This window comes from Pipistrellus hanaki (genome assembly GCF_964339955.1).
Source record: "Pipistrellus hanaki genome assembly, chromosome: 17".
Lineage (NCBI taxonomy): Eukaryota > Metazoa > Chordata > Mammalia > Chiroptera > Vespertilionidae > Pipistrellus > Pipistrellus hanaki.
The window spans coordinates 23276496-23296639 of NC_140519.1; the positions used below are offsets into that span (position 1 = coordinate 23276496).

The window sequence follows — 20144 nt, forward strand, 5'->3', positions numbered from 1 at the left end:
TCGAGTTTTTCACATGCACTGGCAACCCATTTCACCACTTCTCTGACCCAGGAAGCCCTCTCCTTCATCCCTCCTTTGGGATCCTGTGGGAAAATTGTTCAAAAGGACTGGTCTTTTTATATAAGAGATAATTGCTTAATAGTGGGAATCAGAAAATTTTTCTGCTGTCAAGTCATGAAGAAGCTTTGATTACTTGATTGGAACATATTTCAATAAATCACTTCCTCCTTCACCTTGGCCTCTATTTCACTAAACCATTGCCTTCTGTTTGGTTTTCATCCTTATTCTTTCGCTTTCTTCATTCCTTCCCTTCTTAGTTTCCTTTCTTCCTCCTTCTTTCCATGAATACTTAAGTATTCCTTCAGTATGAACTAAATTTTTCTTCTTAATTCTGAGCATCATAGCAAACTCAAAATATTAAATGTCCTGAACTGAGAGCCCCATTTTAGATGATTTTCAGGTTGTGATCAGGTTTCTCTCTGCTTCTTTTCTCTTACCCCACTGAAATGTTCTCTTACCTGGGCCCTCAAATCTCAATGTTAAAAAACAACAATGATAAAATAGACAATATTATTTTTTGCCCTAGAATTACACATCTAACTGAGCATTGGACATGCATTTCAAACCACACATTTTGAATAGAATCTAGGGCAGCTCTCTCATGTGAGCTTGGGGTTTGATTTAACTTCACTGGACACCTGTCCCTGACCATAGCTCAGACTCAACATATCAATACATCAAAATCAAAATTCATCATCTTCAGCCAACTCTCTCACACCCTATACTTCTTTTTCCTATATTGCCTGGAGTCATAACAGTTCACACCACCTACGGAATCTCCCAAGACAGAAACTTGGACAGTCTCCCTTATCACTCAGCCCTGAGTTAATTGCAGATAGTGTTGATTCACCTTTTTGCATAACTTTTGAATCTGACTCCTCTTTTCCTTGTACGTAATTACTGCTTGAGTTCTGGGCCCCACGGTTTCTCATTAACTCATCTCGTCCTATCCCACTTTTACCTTTCCATTTCTCCTCTCACTGTCTCTGAATGGTCCATGTTTCTTCCCTGCTCACACACCTCCATGCCTCTAGTATGTGTAGGTCAGAGTTATCCAGGCACCTATTTGCCCCTCGGTGGCATGTAACATCCTAAAACTGGTACCAATTTCCTTTTCTTTGCCCACCTGATTATGAGCTTTGGAAGGTAGGACTCGCTCTTGTTTCTCTCTGGATCACCTGTGCCTACAATAACACATCAGAGGTATGCAGCATTCTTTTGTTGAAAGATGAGTAAATTAATTCAAATATTTTGTGTACATTTTTAAATCACATTAATACTTTGAATTTTTTGTATGCAATGATTTTCAGCTCAGCATTATAAACAGTTAGCAAATCTGGCCCTGCCCATCCCATTCTACTAGCCTCCCTCTGTCTGGTATCAGCACCTCTACACAATAATGAAAGGCACCAGCTCTCTCGCCTTTTCAGAGAATCATTTCAAGTACAGGGCTCAAATATCAATAATTAGCGTGATGCTAAACTAGATAATAGTAGGCAGTTATTGTTGCAATAACACCATGTTTGTCATCAGCAATACAAACGCTGTAGAACCAAAAGGACTCTCCACCTTCATTTTTGTACACTATTTAATTAAATCTATTAGATTAGACTTACAATGTTCTGAGTTTGCAAACATATATATAATAACTATATCTGTATTTTTTTAATTACATGTTTTCCTCATGAGAATATTCTCCAGGTTAAAGTGTAAGTGAGGTATAACAAAAGGGCCTAGAAAGTATATTTCTAAGAGCATTTTTGGGGGGAGAAAAAAATTCTTGACTATGGGCCATAAAATTTCCATGATCATGACATAAATTTAAACTATAAATTAGACCAATTACTTTTAGATTGGCTCCTTTTGGCAGACATTTCAGGAGTAAAGTCAACTTGACTTTTTGACCACTGACCCAATAAAATGGCAGAGCTGCTGCGCTTTGAGTAATCTAGTTAGCCCAACAAAGTCTGGCATCTTAACAAGCTCAAACTAGTTACTCAAACCAGTCTTCAGTGTAACATTCAAATGATTACTCTGCACAGTCCCGGAGGTATTCATTACAGACAAAATTGCTCTTGTTGCCTTGCATACAAGCTGAGTTTTCAATGGGAAATGAAAGGATGCCTGGAAAAATAGGCCACCTAATTAAGTTAAACTACTCTAGCATTTGGCTTGACATCTTCATTACTCAAAATTAAAAAGATGCTTCACTTGAGCACACAAGTTACTATTGTTTATGTTGTTTTCTTCCTAAATTGGCTTCTTACATGGAAGTCTGTTTTTCAGAATTATATCTTGAAATAGCTCACATATTTCTTACAGTTTATAAAAATGTCTTAATAGCTGTATGGATACTGAAAACGGGCACCATACAAATATATATCTTAAGGCTCTTGATAGTCAAACACGCATCCGTCTTTCTGCATATTTTCTTGATCATTTATGTATTGGTGAGGGTGAACTTCAGATGATTCTTTACCCGAGTCTTTATTATTTATTATTATTATTATTTTTTAGTTTTGGGTTTAGACTGCGAGCTATAAATGATCATTTCACATGAGAAATATGAATTCTTCAAACAAAATTTAAGTGGACCATAAAATTTAAGCTGAAATTCATTTGTCCAGTAGAAGTGTTTTATATCAACCTCTTTAATGGAGCTATTTCAGGAACATTTTAAAACATAAACACATGTAGAGCGCACCATCTACTGATTGCCAGTTCCTACTCATTGACACTAATGAGGCTGCTGACAGGTTAAATGTTGTGTATCATATACATTTCCAAGCTGTGGGATTTGTGAACATAAGACTCATTTTTTATTTCAGAAAATGAATGTTTGTTGCTGATAGGCTCAAAAATTTTATTATAATTGTCTAACAGTATGATTTTTCAAGCATTGGGAAAACAAATTTCAGGGACAAAAATTATGAAAATATCTGAATGGAATAGCACGGTGATAACAGATTCTCAAAGTATCAAGCTCCAGTTAGAGGATTATTTGCTCAGCGGGAAGCTGTCAAGTGACCACAGGACATTGAGGCACTGGGGAGAGGTGTGTGGCTCTAGTGCACAGCCTGGCCAGCTAGGCAGCTGCAGTTGATGCGTTCTGAAGACAGTCCTTTGGCTTGTTTAGAATTGTATTTGGAATATTTCTTTTAATGTTAGTGCACACGAACAATTACAAAAAATTAAGTGATCCTTCCTGTTAAATTTTTCAATGCATAACATTCTCAATACTTTTCTGGCACTTACTCTAAAAAACCTGTCATTAAAGAATGTCTAAAAACAAATGTAATATTTAACTTAAGATAGTAATATGTTGAACAGTGTCATCTGTCTTCATTTCCAAGGGACTTAAAAATAGTTCTAAACAAACCCTCAAATTTTAATATGCCAATATATCAACGAAACACGATTTTGCCCATTTTCAGTATTAGAGCACCGAGGCTTGGAAAAGCTGAGGTATTTTCCGCCCACCTGCGTCTCTTCTGAGACATCCTTCTTATATCCTCGTCTGTCAACCAGACACCTTCAAAAAAGTGTCAAGTTTCCCTTTGCAGTTTCGGTTCCTCGGTTTGGGAGCAGATTTAGTGAGACTTCCCAGAAACACAAAAAAGGTTTCAGTTTAATCTTCATCTATATCCGTATTCTTTTTCTTTCTCCTGTGCTTTTTCTGATCTGCGTTATTTCACAGTTAGGATATAAAAATGTATACCTGTCACCCTAATGGTTTGAAAGTCATTGGTGACTGTCTGGGAAAATGAACTCTGTCCATTCCTTGCTGCTAATAAGTTATGATGACTGACCCTTTCACTAGCAAACAAGCGACTTCTGAGTCCTAGCATCCGAGTATTCAGATGGAATGGCTTGGTCTGAAACTAACAAGGGCTCTCGATGGTCACGAGCTGAGGCCAGAGATGAAGGCTTCCCTGGATGCAGCTGGGCTTTCGGCATTTTAGGAGAAGCTAATCCACTGTGGGTTTATTTTCTGAACTCACAAAGCAAGCAAGTGGCCTTAGAGGAATGGTGGTTGGGACAGGCAATAAGACTGCTGTGGTGTAAGGGCAGCAGCCCTCTACAGAAGTTGCCTTTAGGGACAGTCTGGACTCATCTGGACCCTGAGCATCCAGCTGTTTATTTCTTATTCCCTGACTACAGTTAAACCTGCTGCTTGTCAACATGATGCTACTTTTGAGTAGAACGTTTCTGCTTGGCTGGAAGTGTAGGTTAGCATCCCCCCTACCCAGGGTGTAATGAATGAATTATTGATAGATCCCTAATAATAATAATAGCTGTCAGTTGGCAACTACCTGTGTCTGGCAAGGAACTAAGCAAAGGTGGGTTGTTTTTTTTTTTCTTCCACTTAATCCCTTCCAATAATTCAGCAAGGATGAGAGAGGTAGAGTGATGGGCAAAACATAAAAAAAAGAAAAAAGAAAAAAAAAGAAAGAAACAAAAAGGTACCTAGTAATATCAGAGCTAGGATTCTGGCCTGGGAAGGCCTGGCACCCCATCCACATCACACTCCATCCTGGGTGAGCCAGGCTTCATTTTCATTTGGAATGTTGACGTCCTAACCTCCATCCTTGTGAGGACTGAGATAACTACAATGTGTTAACTAACATGTGTGCGGATGCTCTGAAAACATTAGGTTGAAGCAAATGAAATTGTAGCTACATGACCATCTTTTACCTGCAAGAGCAGCAATTTAATTTCTGTTCAAACACACATAAAGGCTGTACATGGTGAGGGGATTTTTTGCTCTCCCTGGTTTCTTTCATCCAGACCAGTGATTCCTTCCTTCTCTTCTTTTCCAGCCTTTTCCAAACTTTGCCGCCATTACTGTCCTGCTACCTCTGTATTCTCACCACTTCTCTTGCCCAGGTCCAGGGCTTTCCCACCTGGGGCGTTTTCCTCTTTCTCCTCCAGAAGGTTCATGAAGTACAGGAGGTCTTTTCATAGATGATGGCTCACTCTTCCCGCCCTTCTTCCCCAAGGACCCGACTTCCCTGTACCTCAAGGATGATAGATTTTATCTTCATCAAACAGCAAATTGTCTCCAGTTATTCCACACATTTTCCTTCTGTGTCCCCATTTTCAGCTGTACTTCCCTCTCAGCTTTCTTTGTAGCAAAGATCTTAGGAAATGAGATGATCCTCCAGTATCCCCTTCAGTGGGGCCATGGTAAATGGTCCAGAGCAGGAATTGCATGAATGTGACAAGCAGAAATGGGAGCCTCTCTCCCTTTCCTTTCCCGGGCCACTTATTCCCCGGAAGAGCCAAACCAAGAGACCAGGCCGTCTGCTAAGGACCCCTCCCCGACTAGTCTGGCTCCTTTGTAAAGAATGTGAGTTAACGAGGCCAACATTTACTGATCTCTACACAACAAGCAAAAAAGAGAAAAGAATGGCCACAGCATGTATGTTTCAGTGTACATATGAATTATGTCCATAGAAAAATAGGCCAACACTGACAGTTCAACTCCCTGTTGTCTGGCGCATATGATTTAGCAAATAGAACCTGACCACAAGCAAAAATCAGTTTAACTCCAGTTTTTTAAAAATATATAATTTCTTAAAGCTCAAAAGCAGTCAAGTATTTTAAAATAGTGTATTAAAATCCACTGGCCCTGACCGGTGTGGCTCAATTGGTTGGAGCATGTTCCCATAGACTTGAAGGATCTTGGTTCAATTCCCAGTCGGGGCATATACCCAGGTTGCAGGTTCCATCCCCAGTTGGCGGGAGGAGGGGGGGTATGAGAAAGCCAATCGATGTTTCTCTATCATATTGATATTTCTTTCTCTTTCTCCATCCCTTCTCTCTCTAAAAACCAGTAAACATATCCTGGGGTTGATGAATTTTTAAAATGCATTTTATTTAATTATTAAATGTAAAAAACAAATTTATAATGATGTTATGGGTTCCCCCTCTGCCCAACTGGTTCTCTAAATACAAGCAAATCATTTAACCTCCTTGGGCCTCAATTTGCTCATCTGTAAAATGGGGGCATAGTCTCTGAGGTCCTCTCTTGAGTGAATATTCTATGATTCCATTTGAACATAAATATAGTACTTGAGATCATCATCTTAAGGAAAAAAATGCATTAGGTTATTTATCACAGCGTGCTTCTTAACAGGGAAAAATGAAAAACACCCTAAATTTTGGTAATAGGAAACTAATAGAATAAACTATAGAATATGCACACAATGATATAACTTGCAGCTAATTAGACAATAACATAGATAATATTAATTGACATGAAAATTATTCATGATCCATTTTAAGTGATCAGATTAAATTGCATGACGGTGTAATAGTAATGTAGCTAACATTTATGGATTCTTTTATGAGCCAGTATGTTACTCAGATTATTTATATGATCATGTATAATCCTGATATATCATTAATGAATTGAAAAATATTTTTCATCCCTATTTTACAGTTTTGGGAACTGAGGCTTAGAGGAATTAAATAACGACTTATATGAAGGAATGTATTGAGATTTGAATGTAGCATTTCTAGCTCCATGTTTCATTTCTGACTTTTATGTTTAAAAACAAAAGGAAATAGCAAATGTGAATGGAAAAAATCTTGAAAGATACTCATGTCTTAAGAGTGTGAGTCTCCCCCTCCTCCCAGAATGGTAGAATTAAGAGTGGTGTGTGTTTTTTTCCCATGCATATTTTCTGGCTAACATGGATTATTTATAAAATAAACAACAACAACAAAAAAGGATAAAACTAAATTTCAGGATATTTGACCTGAATGTGAGAAAACATTTGGAAACCTAAAAAAGTGTAGACTGCATTTAGGCATAACAATTGTATGCCAAACAAATGTAAATGGCTTCGTTATCCCCTTTGAACACTGCATATGGAGTGATGACCTTTTGCCTGAAGAACATACGTGGACCCCCATGAGGGTTTCGGCAGTAATGCCTGCTCTTCTACCTACTCTCCCTGATCACCCGTGGGTGGGTTGTGGGGTGTGGGGTGAGTACATTATTTGTTTCCCAGAAGTTTGTTTTGTTTGTTTGTTTGAGGTTTTTTTTTTGTTTTTGTTTTTTCTTTTTTTTTTTATGTGTGTGGATTTTTTGGGAGGGTTTTTGTGTTGTTTTCTTTTAGCCAGAGAACAGGTCCTTATAACAACTGCACACAGTAGTTGGTTTTAAAATATCCCCTAAAACTACACTTCGGAGACTCATGTATACCCCAAATAATACTGTGAGGAAACACATCTCTTCCCCATTTCAGTGTCATGAATGAAGAGTGGCAGGAGCAAGGTCTATATGTAAATGTTTAGGACTTTTCTGGAAGTCCCTCGAGAGAGACAGCTCTGGCATGGGTCATGATTCATAGGAGTGTGCCCTGGACTGCCCACCTGCCCCTGCCCTGAGAGCACTAGGCTTCTTCCAGGGATACCCCTGGATCCTCAAAGCTTCAGCCTGTTAATCCCACCTCAAGGGTCCATGTTCACCCAGTCCTAGCCCGATGTCAGACATTCTCTGGGGCAGCATCAAGTTAGCACTGTTTTCTGATCCCATTCAAACTCTGTCCCCTGGTTTTGAAAAACCATAATAAAAAATAAAAAAAATGAGATCCAATAAAGGCTTGCATTGAGTCTAGTACCCCACAGTGTGTGTGTGTGTGTGTGTGTGTGTGTGTGTGTGTTTCCTTTTTTTTTTTTTTTGATTGGTGAAACCAATCTTGCCCTTGACATTTTCTTGAAGATTAACGACCTCACCTTGCAGTTGAACCTCCTTGCTTCATTGTCTGGAGTCCTTCATTTGTCACTTTTGTGGTCCTCCCTTGATCACTTAGTGCATTGCAGCAGAAGTGTCTGATCTTCAGGCCCTGTTATCAGGGTAAATCTGTTCGCAACAATCCCTTCATCATCCCAGCTTCACATCACTCCTCTTTTATTTACACTCTGATGTTACTAAGCCTGACACTTTGAACATGCTCTTTATGTGAACTGAAATACTTATATCTCTTTTAATCCACTTCCTTCGTAACAAACTGCCTCTTGTAATTGTTTGGATGTCAAGTCACACTTTGCAGATGCCTTGTACGTAGTAGGTGCACAGCAAATGCTTCTGTGGAAAATAAGGCACTCATTGCGTTTTACTCAACACAGTTTGCCAACATTAATGAGCACAAATAAAATAAATGTACTTTCTGCCGAAAAATTGCATTCTGATAACTGTTGCTTGAAAAATTAGTACATTGTGTGTTTTTAAATGAAGATGATTTATTGCTATTGTGCAACACATGAAGAAAGACAAAAAAAATTGTTTGCAGGATCATTGGTTTGAGCACATCAATGGCACTGTTGGACAATTCTTGCTGAGTGTTAAAATGATTTATGTAACAGACTGAAGCTTTCCACAGTAATACATTATAGTCTCAAGCGATCAACCCTTGTTCATGCAGAGACAAAAGAATCTGAAAACTACCTACTTCCGAAAGTCTTCTCAAAAGAAAAAGGAGATGCTGTTTAAACTCTTTTGAGAGAAATCACCATTACATGCAATATCTTAACTTCTGAAAACATACAGGGGAAGTTTATTATTTATCTAATGAATTCCTTAGTTTACTTTGCTCTCTATTCAGTTCTTTGAATCATGCCACAAGAATTTTCAATAATAGAAGATGAAATATGTTTAAACATTGGCATTTTCTATCATGAACTTTCAGGAATTATGTTGCAGATTAAAAATTAAGGCCTTTTGTGTATGTTTGATGGCAGTGCTATTTATTTATCTTTCAAATAAAGAGCTATATGAGAAACATATTTTACAATGTTATAACCATAGCCATATTTTAGTGTATGCATGATTGCATGAAGCCATCACATAATTTAAAGATACATACAAGATGATATTTTTAAATTCTTCTGAGTTATGGGACTTCTTGTCACCGAAGATTGAGTGCTCTGTATAATGATTGCAATATGTGGACAGCGACCCACAAATGCAAGGTTCCTCTGGTGGAGAAACTAGATTTTTAAAAAGAAAAGAAAAGGCAAAGGCCAAAAGAAATTACCCATTATTTGTTCCTGGTCAGCATATATTAACACACTCTTTAGACCCTATGAAAACAAGAATTTTCTGTAGTCCAAGGAAAAGTCGGCCTAATTAACATCCCACTTCCAGATGTAATAATGTAGAATAAGAATAAAAAATAAGAACAGGCTGTAGCCAAAGGACATGTGGATTGCAAAAAAAAAAAAAAAAAAAAAAAAGAAAGAAAATAATGTAAACAGGATACTCAGGTCATGGAATATGTAAAGCAACACGATTAAAAAGGAATGTGTGTCATTAAACAGACAGGGAGAATGAGGTCTTCCAGAAACCAGGTGAGAAATGTGTTTTCCTTTTTCACCAAAGGGGGTGGGGGGTGGGGGCTGGGGCAGGCTGGACATAGGGAAGGACAATGACTTCAGCCTAATGGTTGGCAAAGCTTCCAAACAGGTCAAATCAAAACACACCGGGAGGACCTGCTATTACTTTCTTAACCCCATCTCTGGATTCTCGTCTGATGAATGATCCATCTGATTAGCAGTTTGACTTCCTTGAATCTCCCAGGGAAGGTAGCCTTCCTACAGACACACAATAGCAAGATAGTTTAGTTTGTTTTTAAAAATATATTTTATTGATTTTTTTTACAGAGAGGAAGGGAGCGGGATAGAGAGCTAGAAACATCGTTGAGAGAGAAACATTGGATCAGCTGCCTCCTGCACACACCCTACTGGGGATGTGCCCGCAACCAAGGTACATGCCCTTGACCGGAATCAAAGCTGGGACCCTTAAGTCCACAGGCCGAAGCTCTATCCACTGAGCCAAACCATTTTCAGTAAAAAAGTAATAGTTTTTGTTGCAAACTTAGACACTGAGATTCTGGTTCACAAATTCATTAGCCTTTTGCCTGGGTGGATCGGAGTGGAACTGTCAGGAAATGCTCTGCCCGAGCTGCGGATCTGCCAGCAGAATTCCCTGCAAAAGCAACGGTATGACATACTGAGCATGAAGTCCTTCTCCTCCTTCATCCGTTTGCCATTTTCCACTAGTTTTTTTATCATTTCATTCCAAAACTATAATTTTAATGTCTTTAAAATAAAGGAGAAATTTTATCTTAGGGAGCAATTAGGTGACTATGTTATGTGCACCTTACTTCAATATGAGAGATCTGATCAATGGCAAGTACACTGAAATTCCTTTATAATGATGTCCGAATTCTCTCCAGTGCTGTCCATAGTTGGCTTTCTTGGCTATGACCCCATCTATAGCATATACAAACCCATTTAACAATAACTGGAGCTATGCTAAAGCTGCCATTTGTAAGAGCTTTCTTTGTGGCAGACATATTATATATTATGGGCTCTTTTCCTAGCTTGGGTTTTTGTTTTCAATGCTCATAAGAACCACATGAAGCAGATTTTGAAACTTTGGCTCACCAAGAGTGAGAAACTTGCCTAAGAATTCATGCAAATAAGGGCTTCAAAGAACCTGGCTGCAGCATTTTCCTACTGTACTCCAGAGCCTCAGTTCTTTCTGTGGCCGTCCTTCTCAGTCACTGAGGGGATCGTTATTAGGCCCCTCAACCAGACCAAAGTCCGTCTCCTCCTCATCAAGAAAGATGTAGCACGTTATAAGCTCACTATGTGAATTCCTATGGTAAGCACTTAAGAAAATTACTTGAAATAGTCATTGAATCTATTATTTAGAACTAGAAAAATACTCTCTTAAGGAAGATATGCCATATTTTTAAATTACTACTTTAATGCTTCCAGCAGTCCCCTTATGGCCCTGAAAAGTTCATATATATATTCCAGAATTAGCCAAATATTGTGATAGTACAGCCCACTCCCACCCATGTTCCATCACTCCTGCCTCCTGCTCCCTGGACACACAGGGGTGCACAGTGTATGATGTATCCCAGCACCAGCAATAGGATGAGACTCTCCTGTGTCTAGGACCAGTGAATAGCTTAAGATCAGGGAGAATCTGGTTATATAGCAATAATATAATTTTAAGTTTTTTAATCATTTGGATCCTGCAGACTGGCTATATTTTTGAGCAAATCACTTTGCATGTTTATTTGCAATTTACCTTTCTTTAACATGGTGAAGATCCAAGATAACATTAAAAGTATTGGCTTGAATTCCATACCATGATTCCTAAATATTTTCTCTCCATTTGTGTAGATGGTCAGCACTGGCTTTTATTATTCCTTGGGGAGAAAGGAAGCTGTGTGGCTCAGACTACTGGTAAATGTCTGCTCTCTAGACTGGGAAGGGTAAAAGGGTGATAAGAAAGATGATACTGCCGAAATCGGTCTGGCTCAGTGGTAGAGCGTCAGTCTGCAGACTGAAAGGTTCCATGTTCGATTCCGGTCAAGGGCATGTACCTTGGTTGTGGGCACATCCCGGGATGTGCAAGAGGCAGCTGGTCAGTGTTTCTCTCTCATCGATGTTTCTAGCTCTCTATCACTCTCCCTTCCTCTCTGTAAAAAATCAATAAAATATATTTTTTTAAAAAAAGAAAGAAGAAAAAAAGAAAGATGATGCCTTCTTGAAGGTCCACATTCAACAGAGATCCTCAGAGGACATGGATTGTCTCGTGGGGGGGGGGGGGTCCCTAACTCAGCTTAAAAATACAACAACAACAAAAACCTCATTCTGTGTCTCATGGGGTAGGTAAGGGTATTGGGTAGGATAATTGATCTTTGGTCCCAAGAGAGTTGGAAAATGAAAGAACCTTTCAACTCCTGGCCTCACTGAGACCTGTAGAAGGAGAATAAGCCCAAGTCAGAAAAGAACCCCGAGTCAGTAGACAAGCGCAGAAGGCCCACTGTGTCACCTTCTCTGACTGCTGAGCCTCCTGCCTCATCAACAATGTTCTTATTGGGCCTCATCACCAATGTTCCTGTTTCTATGACCAGAGCACCCTCCCAGGCCCTCTATGCCCACTTGTCTCATTAGGCCCTACTAATGGCCAGCCATGGGCCATCAGACCTGATAGGGAACCAAGGCTCCCACCAAGTCCATAGCTGACATTCTACCTGCAGTGGGGACTAGGCTCCAACACTTTCTGTGAGCCAGGAGGACCGAAACCCTCTGGGACCTCTGTGTCACTATAGAATAGTAGGTGCAAATCATTTTTTGAAACATATATTTTATTGATTTTTTTTTTTTTACAGAGAGGAAGGGAAAGGGATAGAGAGTTAGAAACCTCAACGAGAGAGAAACATCCATCAGCTGCCTCCTGCACACCTCCCACTGGGTTTGTGCCCACAACCAAGGTACATGCTCAAGACTGGAATCGAACCTGGGGCCTTTCATTCCCCAGGCCGACACTCTGTCCACTGAGCCAAACTGGACAGGGCAGGTGCAAGCCATTTTAAGGAGACAACACCAATGACCAGTGAAGGACACGAAACTTCTCTGCCCCAGCCATCTTCGGGCTGTAAGCCTTTACATCTCTCACAGGATATTTTTTGCTTCCTGACAAGCTGAGAGATGAACATTACATACCATGTTATGAACAGACCAGTGCAAAGTCTTGGGAATACAACATGTTTATTCAGGCCATGGAATATATTCAGGCCCACTGGTATATTCACAAACTTTGTTCCTTTAAAGCAGAGATTCTCAACCCATGGGTCGTGACAGGTAGGTCACAACAGGTTGAGAACTGCTAGCAGGGTTGATAACCACTAAGACCATCAGAAAACACAGATATTTACAGTATGATTCATTAACAGTAGCAAAATTACAGTTATGAAGTAGCAATGAAAATAATTTTATGGTTGGAGGTCACCACAACATGAGGAACTGTATTAAAGGGTCGTGGCATTAGGAAGGTTGAGAACCACTGCTTTAAAGAATAATTTTAGCATTCCTTCACTCCTGTATTCATTCATGTAGTGACTCATTTGTTAATTCATTCAACAAACGCTGAATGCTGATTCTAACCAGGCAGCTTCACAGAACATAAGGAAAAATATTGAATCATATCCTATTTAATACATTCCCACAAAAACTGCAAATTGTCTCTAATATATCACTTACTGCTAAGTCAAACATTTCTATTAAGTTTTAAAAAATCAAAATAAAGATGGCATGCCATAGAACTTAATGTTGAGGAATTAGCAATTAGTCTGGCATTGAAGTTTTTATAGATTATGTGACATTTTGACATTTATACAATTGCCATGATACTTTTATGTGGCATCAGTTACCCTGTAATAGGCTCATGGCATGCCATGACTTTGAAGGTAAAGAACAGAAACTATTGGGTAACCTTATCTTGTTAAAATCCTTGATCCACATAACTACCTATTACTGGTTAAGTTTTGGAATCTGTGGTCTTGATGTATAAATGCATGGATTAAATAACATTAATGTGTGATTGCATGAAGATAAGCCATATAGCTTAGTTCAATTGCACCATAATTGTTATCACTAAATGTAAATTGATACCAATTAAACCTTCCTTTAGAATACCACAAATTAAGATGTAACTACTGGAAAAATTCTAGAATGCAATGTTATAGTATACCATGGGTAGAATATCCATGGATATTTCAGAGGCTTAATGACATTTATAAAATTGAAAACATCTTTCTCCTTTATTGCAGGCATTAATTGTGCCTTATCCAGGAAAGTTTCAAAGAGACACCCATTCACTTCTTTAAATATATATGTCAATGAGTTCAGCCTTTAAAATGCTGACAAAAAGACAAGTTATAATTTCTTGTGCTCATAGAGAGTAAATATTTTAGTGGAGTGGCATTGGGTGGAATTTGGGACAAGAAAAGATCTGATATTAATGTTAATTCCAATTCTTAAATTACAAAATTTTGTTCATCAGAAACAGTTGAGTTAGTATCATTCTACATAACAAAATAGTAACAATTAAAATACTTATGTATTACAGCATAAAAATACCTTCCTCCTTCATATATTCATCCCTCATATGTACTGTGTTGATTGTTTATCTGCCTACTGCAAGGCATTTAATTTCTGAGCCTCAATTTTCTCTTCGGGAAATCAGGGTAATAATAGCTACACAAAGGATTATAGTAAGGATTAAATGAAGGCATCATCAGTGATTCAATACAGTACTTTATATTAAATCAACATTAATAAACATGCTTCCTCTTTCTTCCACGCCCCCCCCACGATTTCACATCTTTATGCTTCTTTTATGAATATTTGTACCAGAACTGATGGTTTAGATCTATAAGGCACAAGGTCTAAAATATATGACGCAGCCGAAACCTGGTTGGCTCAGTGGATAGAGCGTCGGCTTACAGACTGAAAGATCCCAGGTTCGATTCTGGTCAAGGGCATGTACCTTGTTGGTTGCAGGCACAGCCCCAGTAGGGGCTGTGCAAGAGGCAGCTGATCGATGATTCTCTCTCATTGATGTTTCTAACTCTCTATCCCTCTCTCTTCCTCTCTGTGAAAAATCAATAAAACACATTTTTTTAAAAGAAAAAAGTATATGACACAGTGAAAATTTAATAAAACTTATAATTTTGACATAGAGCATAATATGTTTTTCAGAGGAGAGAGATGCATTGTAAAGAGGAAGATTCGGCTAAGTAATGATTGAACTTCTAGAGCTGGCGAATTTTGTTTGTGTTTTTAGCAGAACTTGAGCTATTGCAGAGAAACAATCCACAGATGAATCAAACCTTTCCTTCACATCCCCCCAGTCTGCAACCTCCACGTGCCTCTATGTGACCAGGTCTCAATTCCAGATGTTCCAAGTAGCTCTTCATTTCATCATGTCTTCTGACAGCACCTAAGCAAATATATCAAACGTTGTACAACATTTAGCAAGTGCAACTTGAAGATTTTCTTTCTGTTAGACAAATAGACGCCATCTGGAAAAAATAACCCCAGGCTCTTGGACACAGGAGCATGGAGCCTATTGGCTGAACACCCAATGAATACCTTACACTACTTTCTTTGGCTCCTACCCTCTGCCTGCTCATTGCAAATCTTGCACACTTCAGCAGGCGCTGTGCTGGGAGACAAACGAGTCCTTGTTACCCATGCACTCAAACACTGCGAAGACTCGCTTAATTTGAAAGACAGGCTTTGCGAAAATTATCTGGGCCAAAATTGTTTCCTTTCATACCAGGATACCTGCTCAGTATCACTGTGTCTTGACGTTAATTGATAGCAATATTTTATTATTCGGTTCTTTCTCAGATTTTCAGTATTTGCCATGTCCCATTTTTACACAGGGGTTTTCTTCATGTAACCTTTCCTTCCCTCTTTGCTCCCTCCCTTCCTCTTTTATCTTAAAGTTACTTTATGAAAAAGTCCTACCTGTGCTGTTATTTCACGCATTGACTTTTATTTCTAAAGTAGTATTATAAAAAATGTGTGTTAATTTCACCTTTTAGAATTGGCTGAGCTGAATTGAAGTGACTGCAACATTATTGATGAAAACTAAACACTAACTTTTATAAATTAAATAAATTGAAGAGTCAGACACAGAAAGAGCTATCTTCATTTTTACTTTGATGATATCATTTTTGTGATAAAAATCGTTTTTAGTGAAATTTTTTCCCACATCTCAAACTTTCTTATGCAATCAGACTTATGCTATATTGCTTAAGTTGTTCCCTTACTAATTACTTGCCTTTCGCCAGTTGTGAGCATGTAGCTTTTCAAAACCCAAAAGCAAATTGCCCCAGAACTTCTGGAATTCATTTTATTACATCTCATGATCTGAGCAGTAGGGAGTCCTGTGAAACATGTTGGATCAAACATTAACTTTATAAATTGCCTTCCTTCCCCACAATTCTTATGAAAAAGGTAGTAAGCTAGATTAAAACTCTGGAAAATTTTAATGGGACTTTTGAAATCTGTTTGTGTTCAGTTTCCTGAAAAACAAAACTGCCTAATGGAAGCACTCCTTGCATGAGAAGTGGCTGTGCCTTTGAGGCAATTTTCTTCCATGCGTAATAGTGAAATTGCAGCAGGATAACCTGGGTGTTTGAAATGTCTTTGCCAAATCCATAATGCTGCCCGTAATAATATCTGAAGGGGGTGTGTGGGTTTGTTCACAATGAGAAAAAGGAAGCAGTGATTGGCAATAATATCACCTTGTTGTCTTTGCAGTCCTACCCTGGTCCGAGCCTGGAAAGTGAGGACTTCAACATTCCCCCAATCACTCCTCCTTCCCTCCCCGACCACTCGCTGGTGCACCTGAACGAAGTTGAAACCGGCTACCACTCTCTGTGTCACTCGATGAACCACAATGGCCTGCTACCATTTCACCCACAAAACATGGACCTACCTGAAATCACCGTGTCCAACATGCTGGGACAGGACGCAGCACTGCTTACCAACTCCATTTCCGTGGTAAGACTCTCTTTACCCATTTGTGGTGAGGGGGACAAGGGACATGGGGGGCGGGGGGAGGAGCAAGGTGGAATTTAATGCCAGAAGCTCTGCACTGTAATATCGCGGCATTCTGAAACTAGAAATAGGCTTAAAGCTACGGAAGATGTTCTCCAGAGGTCCTGTGAAATCCTGAAGCACTTTTCCATTTTATATTTAAGTCTAGGCAAAGTCAATTTATGACACGTTTGATTATATATTATTTATAACCCGAAGTACTAAATACTCTTGGACACTGACTGTTCTCTTGTAAAGTCTAATAATCTGACTGGCTTTCCGATGAAAAGTTATCTTAAAAGGTACTACCTCTCATCCAGTGCGGGATTCCTCCCCACGAGCAAGATTTCCCATCTGAACAGGAACCACTATTAAACTTGCTTTCCACCCTATTTCCACTCTCAGATTCCACAAATTTACATAATAAGGAAGGAACAAAGGTGTTTTCATTTTGGAGGTATAATTTCTACAATCAAAATGTATCCTCATTAATGTGTTTCAGTGTATTGGACCTGTCGGATTCAGAATCTTCTGATGTTCTGTGTTTCTCAAATTTAGTGGGAATGCGTTTCATCAAGCAAACTAGCACAGATTAACTTCCCAGAGTCCGGGGATCTATATTTTTGATGAGCATCCCTGACTTATCATGTAATCTTTCCTTCTGATTTTTATGGCATCCAAAACTTAATTTCTCTGTGTCACAAGTGCTGAAACATCTTTCCAGTGGCATATGGCTGAGGGCAGAGCTTTTTACCACATCATAAAACTCTCTCCAGGATTAGCAATGACTTTGAGTTAGTGTTCTTTCACTTCCGTTCTTCAATCACTTTAACAGTCTAACTAACTCAATTGTATTTTTGCAAATCGCTGAACAATGCTGTCATATTCACAATGAACTCATTTATTAACTTCTTCATATTATGTTGTTTCTGATTTTTTTTTAAAAAAAAAAGTTTCATATGATCACTTACCTAAGCCATTTGGAGATATGGCAACTCGAATGATTTCACAGGAAGGTTTTCCTGTGTGTGAAGTAGAGTTGAAAGAAACCCCACAGCGGTGTTTTCAGGGAATGCAGGCCGGAGCCTAATGCCATAATAGTGTAAGACTTTTAAGGCCTGGCAGGTAGCTGGTTGGCCAAGAGGAGAGGACCCATCCGCAGTACTAGCAGTGGTGGAAAACTCAGCACTACTGTCCCAGTGTTTCATGTTATATTTGTCTGTCTAGACTTACCTTGAGAGTATTAACTGTGTCTCCATAAAGTAGAGAATGGATTTTTAACAAACACACTAAATGTGTCAATCTGAATAATGTACTTCAAGACGGTCACCTTGAACAATCACAGGCTGCTCTTTGGGGCTAAGTCTTCAGACCCAGTTCATGAGTCAGTAGGCATAACAATCACCGAAGGGAGGAAGAGCACATACAGTGCATAAAATACCAGTTTTGTCCGCTATGGTCCTTCCTCTTAGTGCTAATGAACTTGGCCGTAGGAGGGATAATGAGATATTCAAACATATAATTTAAGTACCCAAACTTTTCCTTTCTATCACTTACCTACTTAGCATTCCTAGGACCTTCTCCATATGCCGTTTACTCTTTAAGAGATGCTTGCACAACGTTAGTGAACATGCGTCTGGGATTATCCCAGATTTGCCATCCTTGGCAATCCCTCCATTCTCAGATGGTTCTCAGGACTGGACCCGGTCACACCTGTGAAGCACAGCACTTTTCAGACCCTTCCTCCACTGTGCTTTCCTCATAAGCTCTCAGGAGCTTCAGCTCACCCAACGTTTCTTTATGCTGTCCCCACCCGACTGAATGCTCCAGACCAAGCTTCATTATTTCCCCGTAGGCATGGTATTTCCCTTGGAACATTTAACGTAAGGCAGAGGGGCCCTGATTGGCCTACACTAAGGGGATGGAGCTCTAACCTGCTATTCTAGTTCTTGGCCAGAAGAACCTACCTAGCAAGGTCTGTGAGCCTTCCCAATACCTCTCAAACCACATTGTGGCTGGGCATCTACTTGGCCTACTCATAGATTCGGTCCTACCACTTTATACTATAGTACAAAGCTACTCCAATCTATTTCACGTCTTGGTAAGAGTTCAGAGAGGCTTCAGCACTGTCCAGTAGAGCTTTCTGTGCTAATGGCTTTTCCATTATCCATACCATCCAATAACAGTAGCCATTGGCTACTGAGTGTTCTAAATGTGGCCAGTGTGTGAATGAAAGGCTAATTTTTATTTTATTGTATTTTAATCATTTTAAAGTAGCCCCATATTCCTTATAAAACTACTATATTGAACAGCATACATCTAGTTTATAATGTTGATTCTAACATTAAATTGTCATTAAATCCACTTTTTAAGCCACAGTGGTCTTGAAGAAAGATTTGGAGTTTAAACCGATTGTAAACATCCTGTTTCAAGGCTTTGATCTCTGGCTGGATTGCAGAGTTTGATACACTATAAAGTTACAATAGAATTCTAGTAAAGTTGGAAGGGTCAACTTGATTGGCATTTACTGATTCATTTGAGAAATAAGGAGCTTCTTCCCTTCTTATTTTGAGCTGTCATGTATCCAGAATGACATCCATCGGTGTACATTTTAAGTCTTACCATGGTCTAAATGTTTGAAAAGGTTCAAGTGACCGATAAGGCATGGTTCTTAGGAGCTTGTAAACTACAGAAAAAATATACATGAATAGGTAGGAAACAATTAGAGTGAGACATGAAATAATTAGAGAGAGACAAGCAAAGTGCTCAATTCACTTTTCCTGGACGTGAACCCCCCAGGGATGTCTAGTTGGAGGAGATTACAGTAATCTGGTTTGGGAGTTGACAAAACTTAGTTGGAAAAGGTAGGACTGTAGTTAGGGTGTGAACTATGGTCATGATTTGGACATTTAAAGAGGATAGAAAACACATATTAGAAAGCAGGTTAGATATTTTAAGTTGGGAAATTTGACCAAAGACTTCAAAAATCAATCAAAGGTCTGTGGGCTTGATAAGATGGATTCTAAAAACTCACTGGCTGTTTTCACTCAAAGCAGTGTTGTGGGGAAACATTTTTGGCGCCTCCCTGGATGGATGGCCATGGTAAGAGACTGCAGGTGTGGGAAGTCTGAGGTGCCTGTTGTCATAGCCAAGGCCAGAGGTGTTGAGGAGGTGCGCAGGGTGGTGACAGTGTGAAAAGAGAGATGGGCTGCTAAGCTGTTTTCACATCATTCCCAACCATAAATGGATCTAAAGATGAACAACCTTTCATACCGTCGTATTTTACACTTAAAAAGCTCCAAGGGATTATTTTCTCTGAAAAGAAACTTAGGGCTATAAAATGTTCTCTTCACACTTCTTTGTACAAATCTGGCTAAAACTCTTTCTGTAGCAATTTGTTCATTGCTAATGTAATCACAGAATTTAACAACCAACTATCGATCGGTTTGCCAGTGGTGGAAATGTATTTAGGTCAGTGCTCATAGAGACAAGGAAATAATGGCGACAGAAATCAGGATGCAAATGCTCCCCACCTAGAAATTACAGTGCTTTTCCTGGGTCCCTTTCCCAAGGCCACCTACAAAATGGGGACAATGAAGAAAACTAACTCCTGCAAATCCTATTAATATACTTACTGTAAGTTTTAAAATCCAGTAAGT

The 20144-nt window shown here is 39.1% G+C and overlaps 1 protein-coding gene across 3 annotated transcripts in view; it reads left to right on the forward strand.

The window, feature by feature from the left end:
• Positions 1-20144, forward strand: part of TOX (thymocyte selection associated high mobility group box) — a 298686-nt gene that overhangs the window by 155828 nt on the left and 122714 nt on the right. For all 3 annotated transcript variants that reach the window (XM_084865102.1, XM_084865104.1, XM_084865103.1), the window contains exon 3: positions 16207-16449. In XM_084865102.1, the coding sequence (XP_084721228.1) occupies positions 16207-16449 (243 nt within the window). The remainder of the gene's footprint in view (positions 1-16206; positions 16450-20144) is intronic.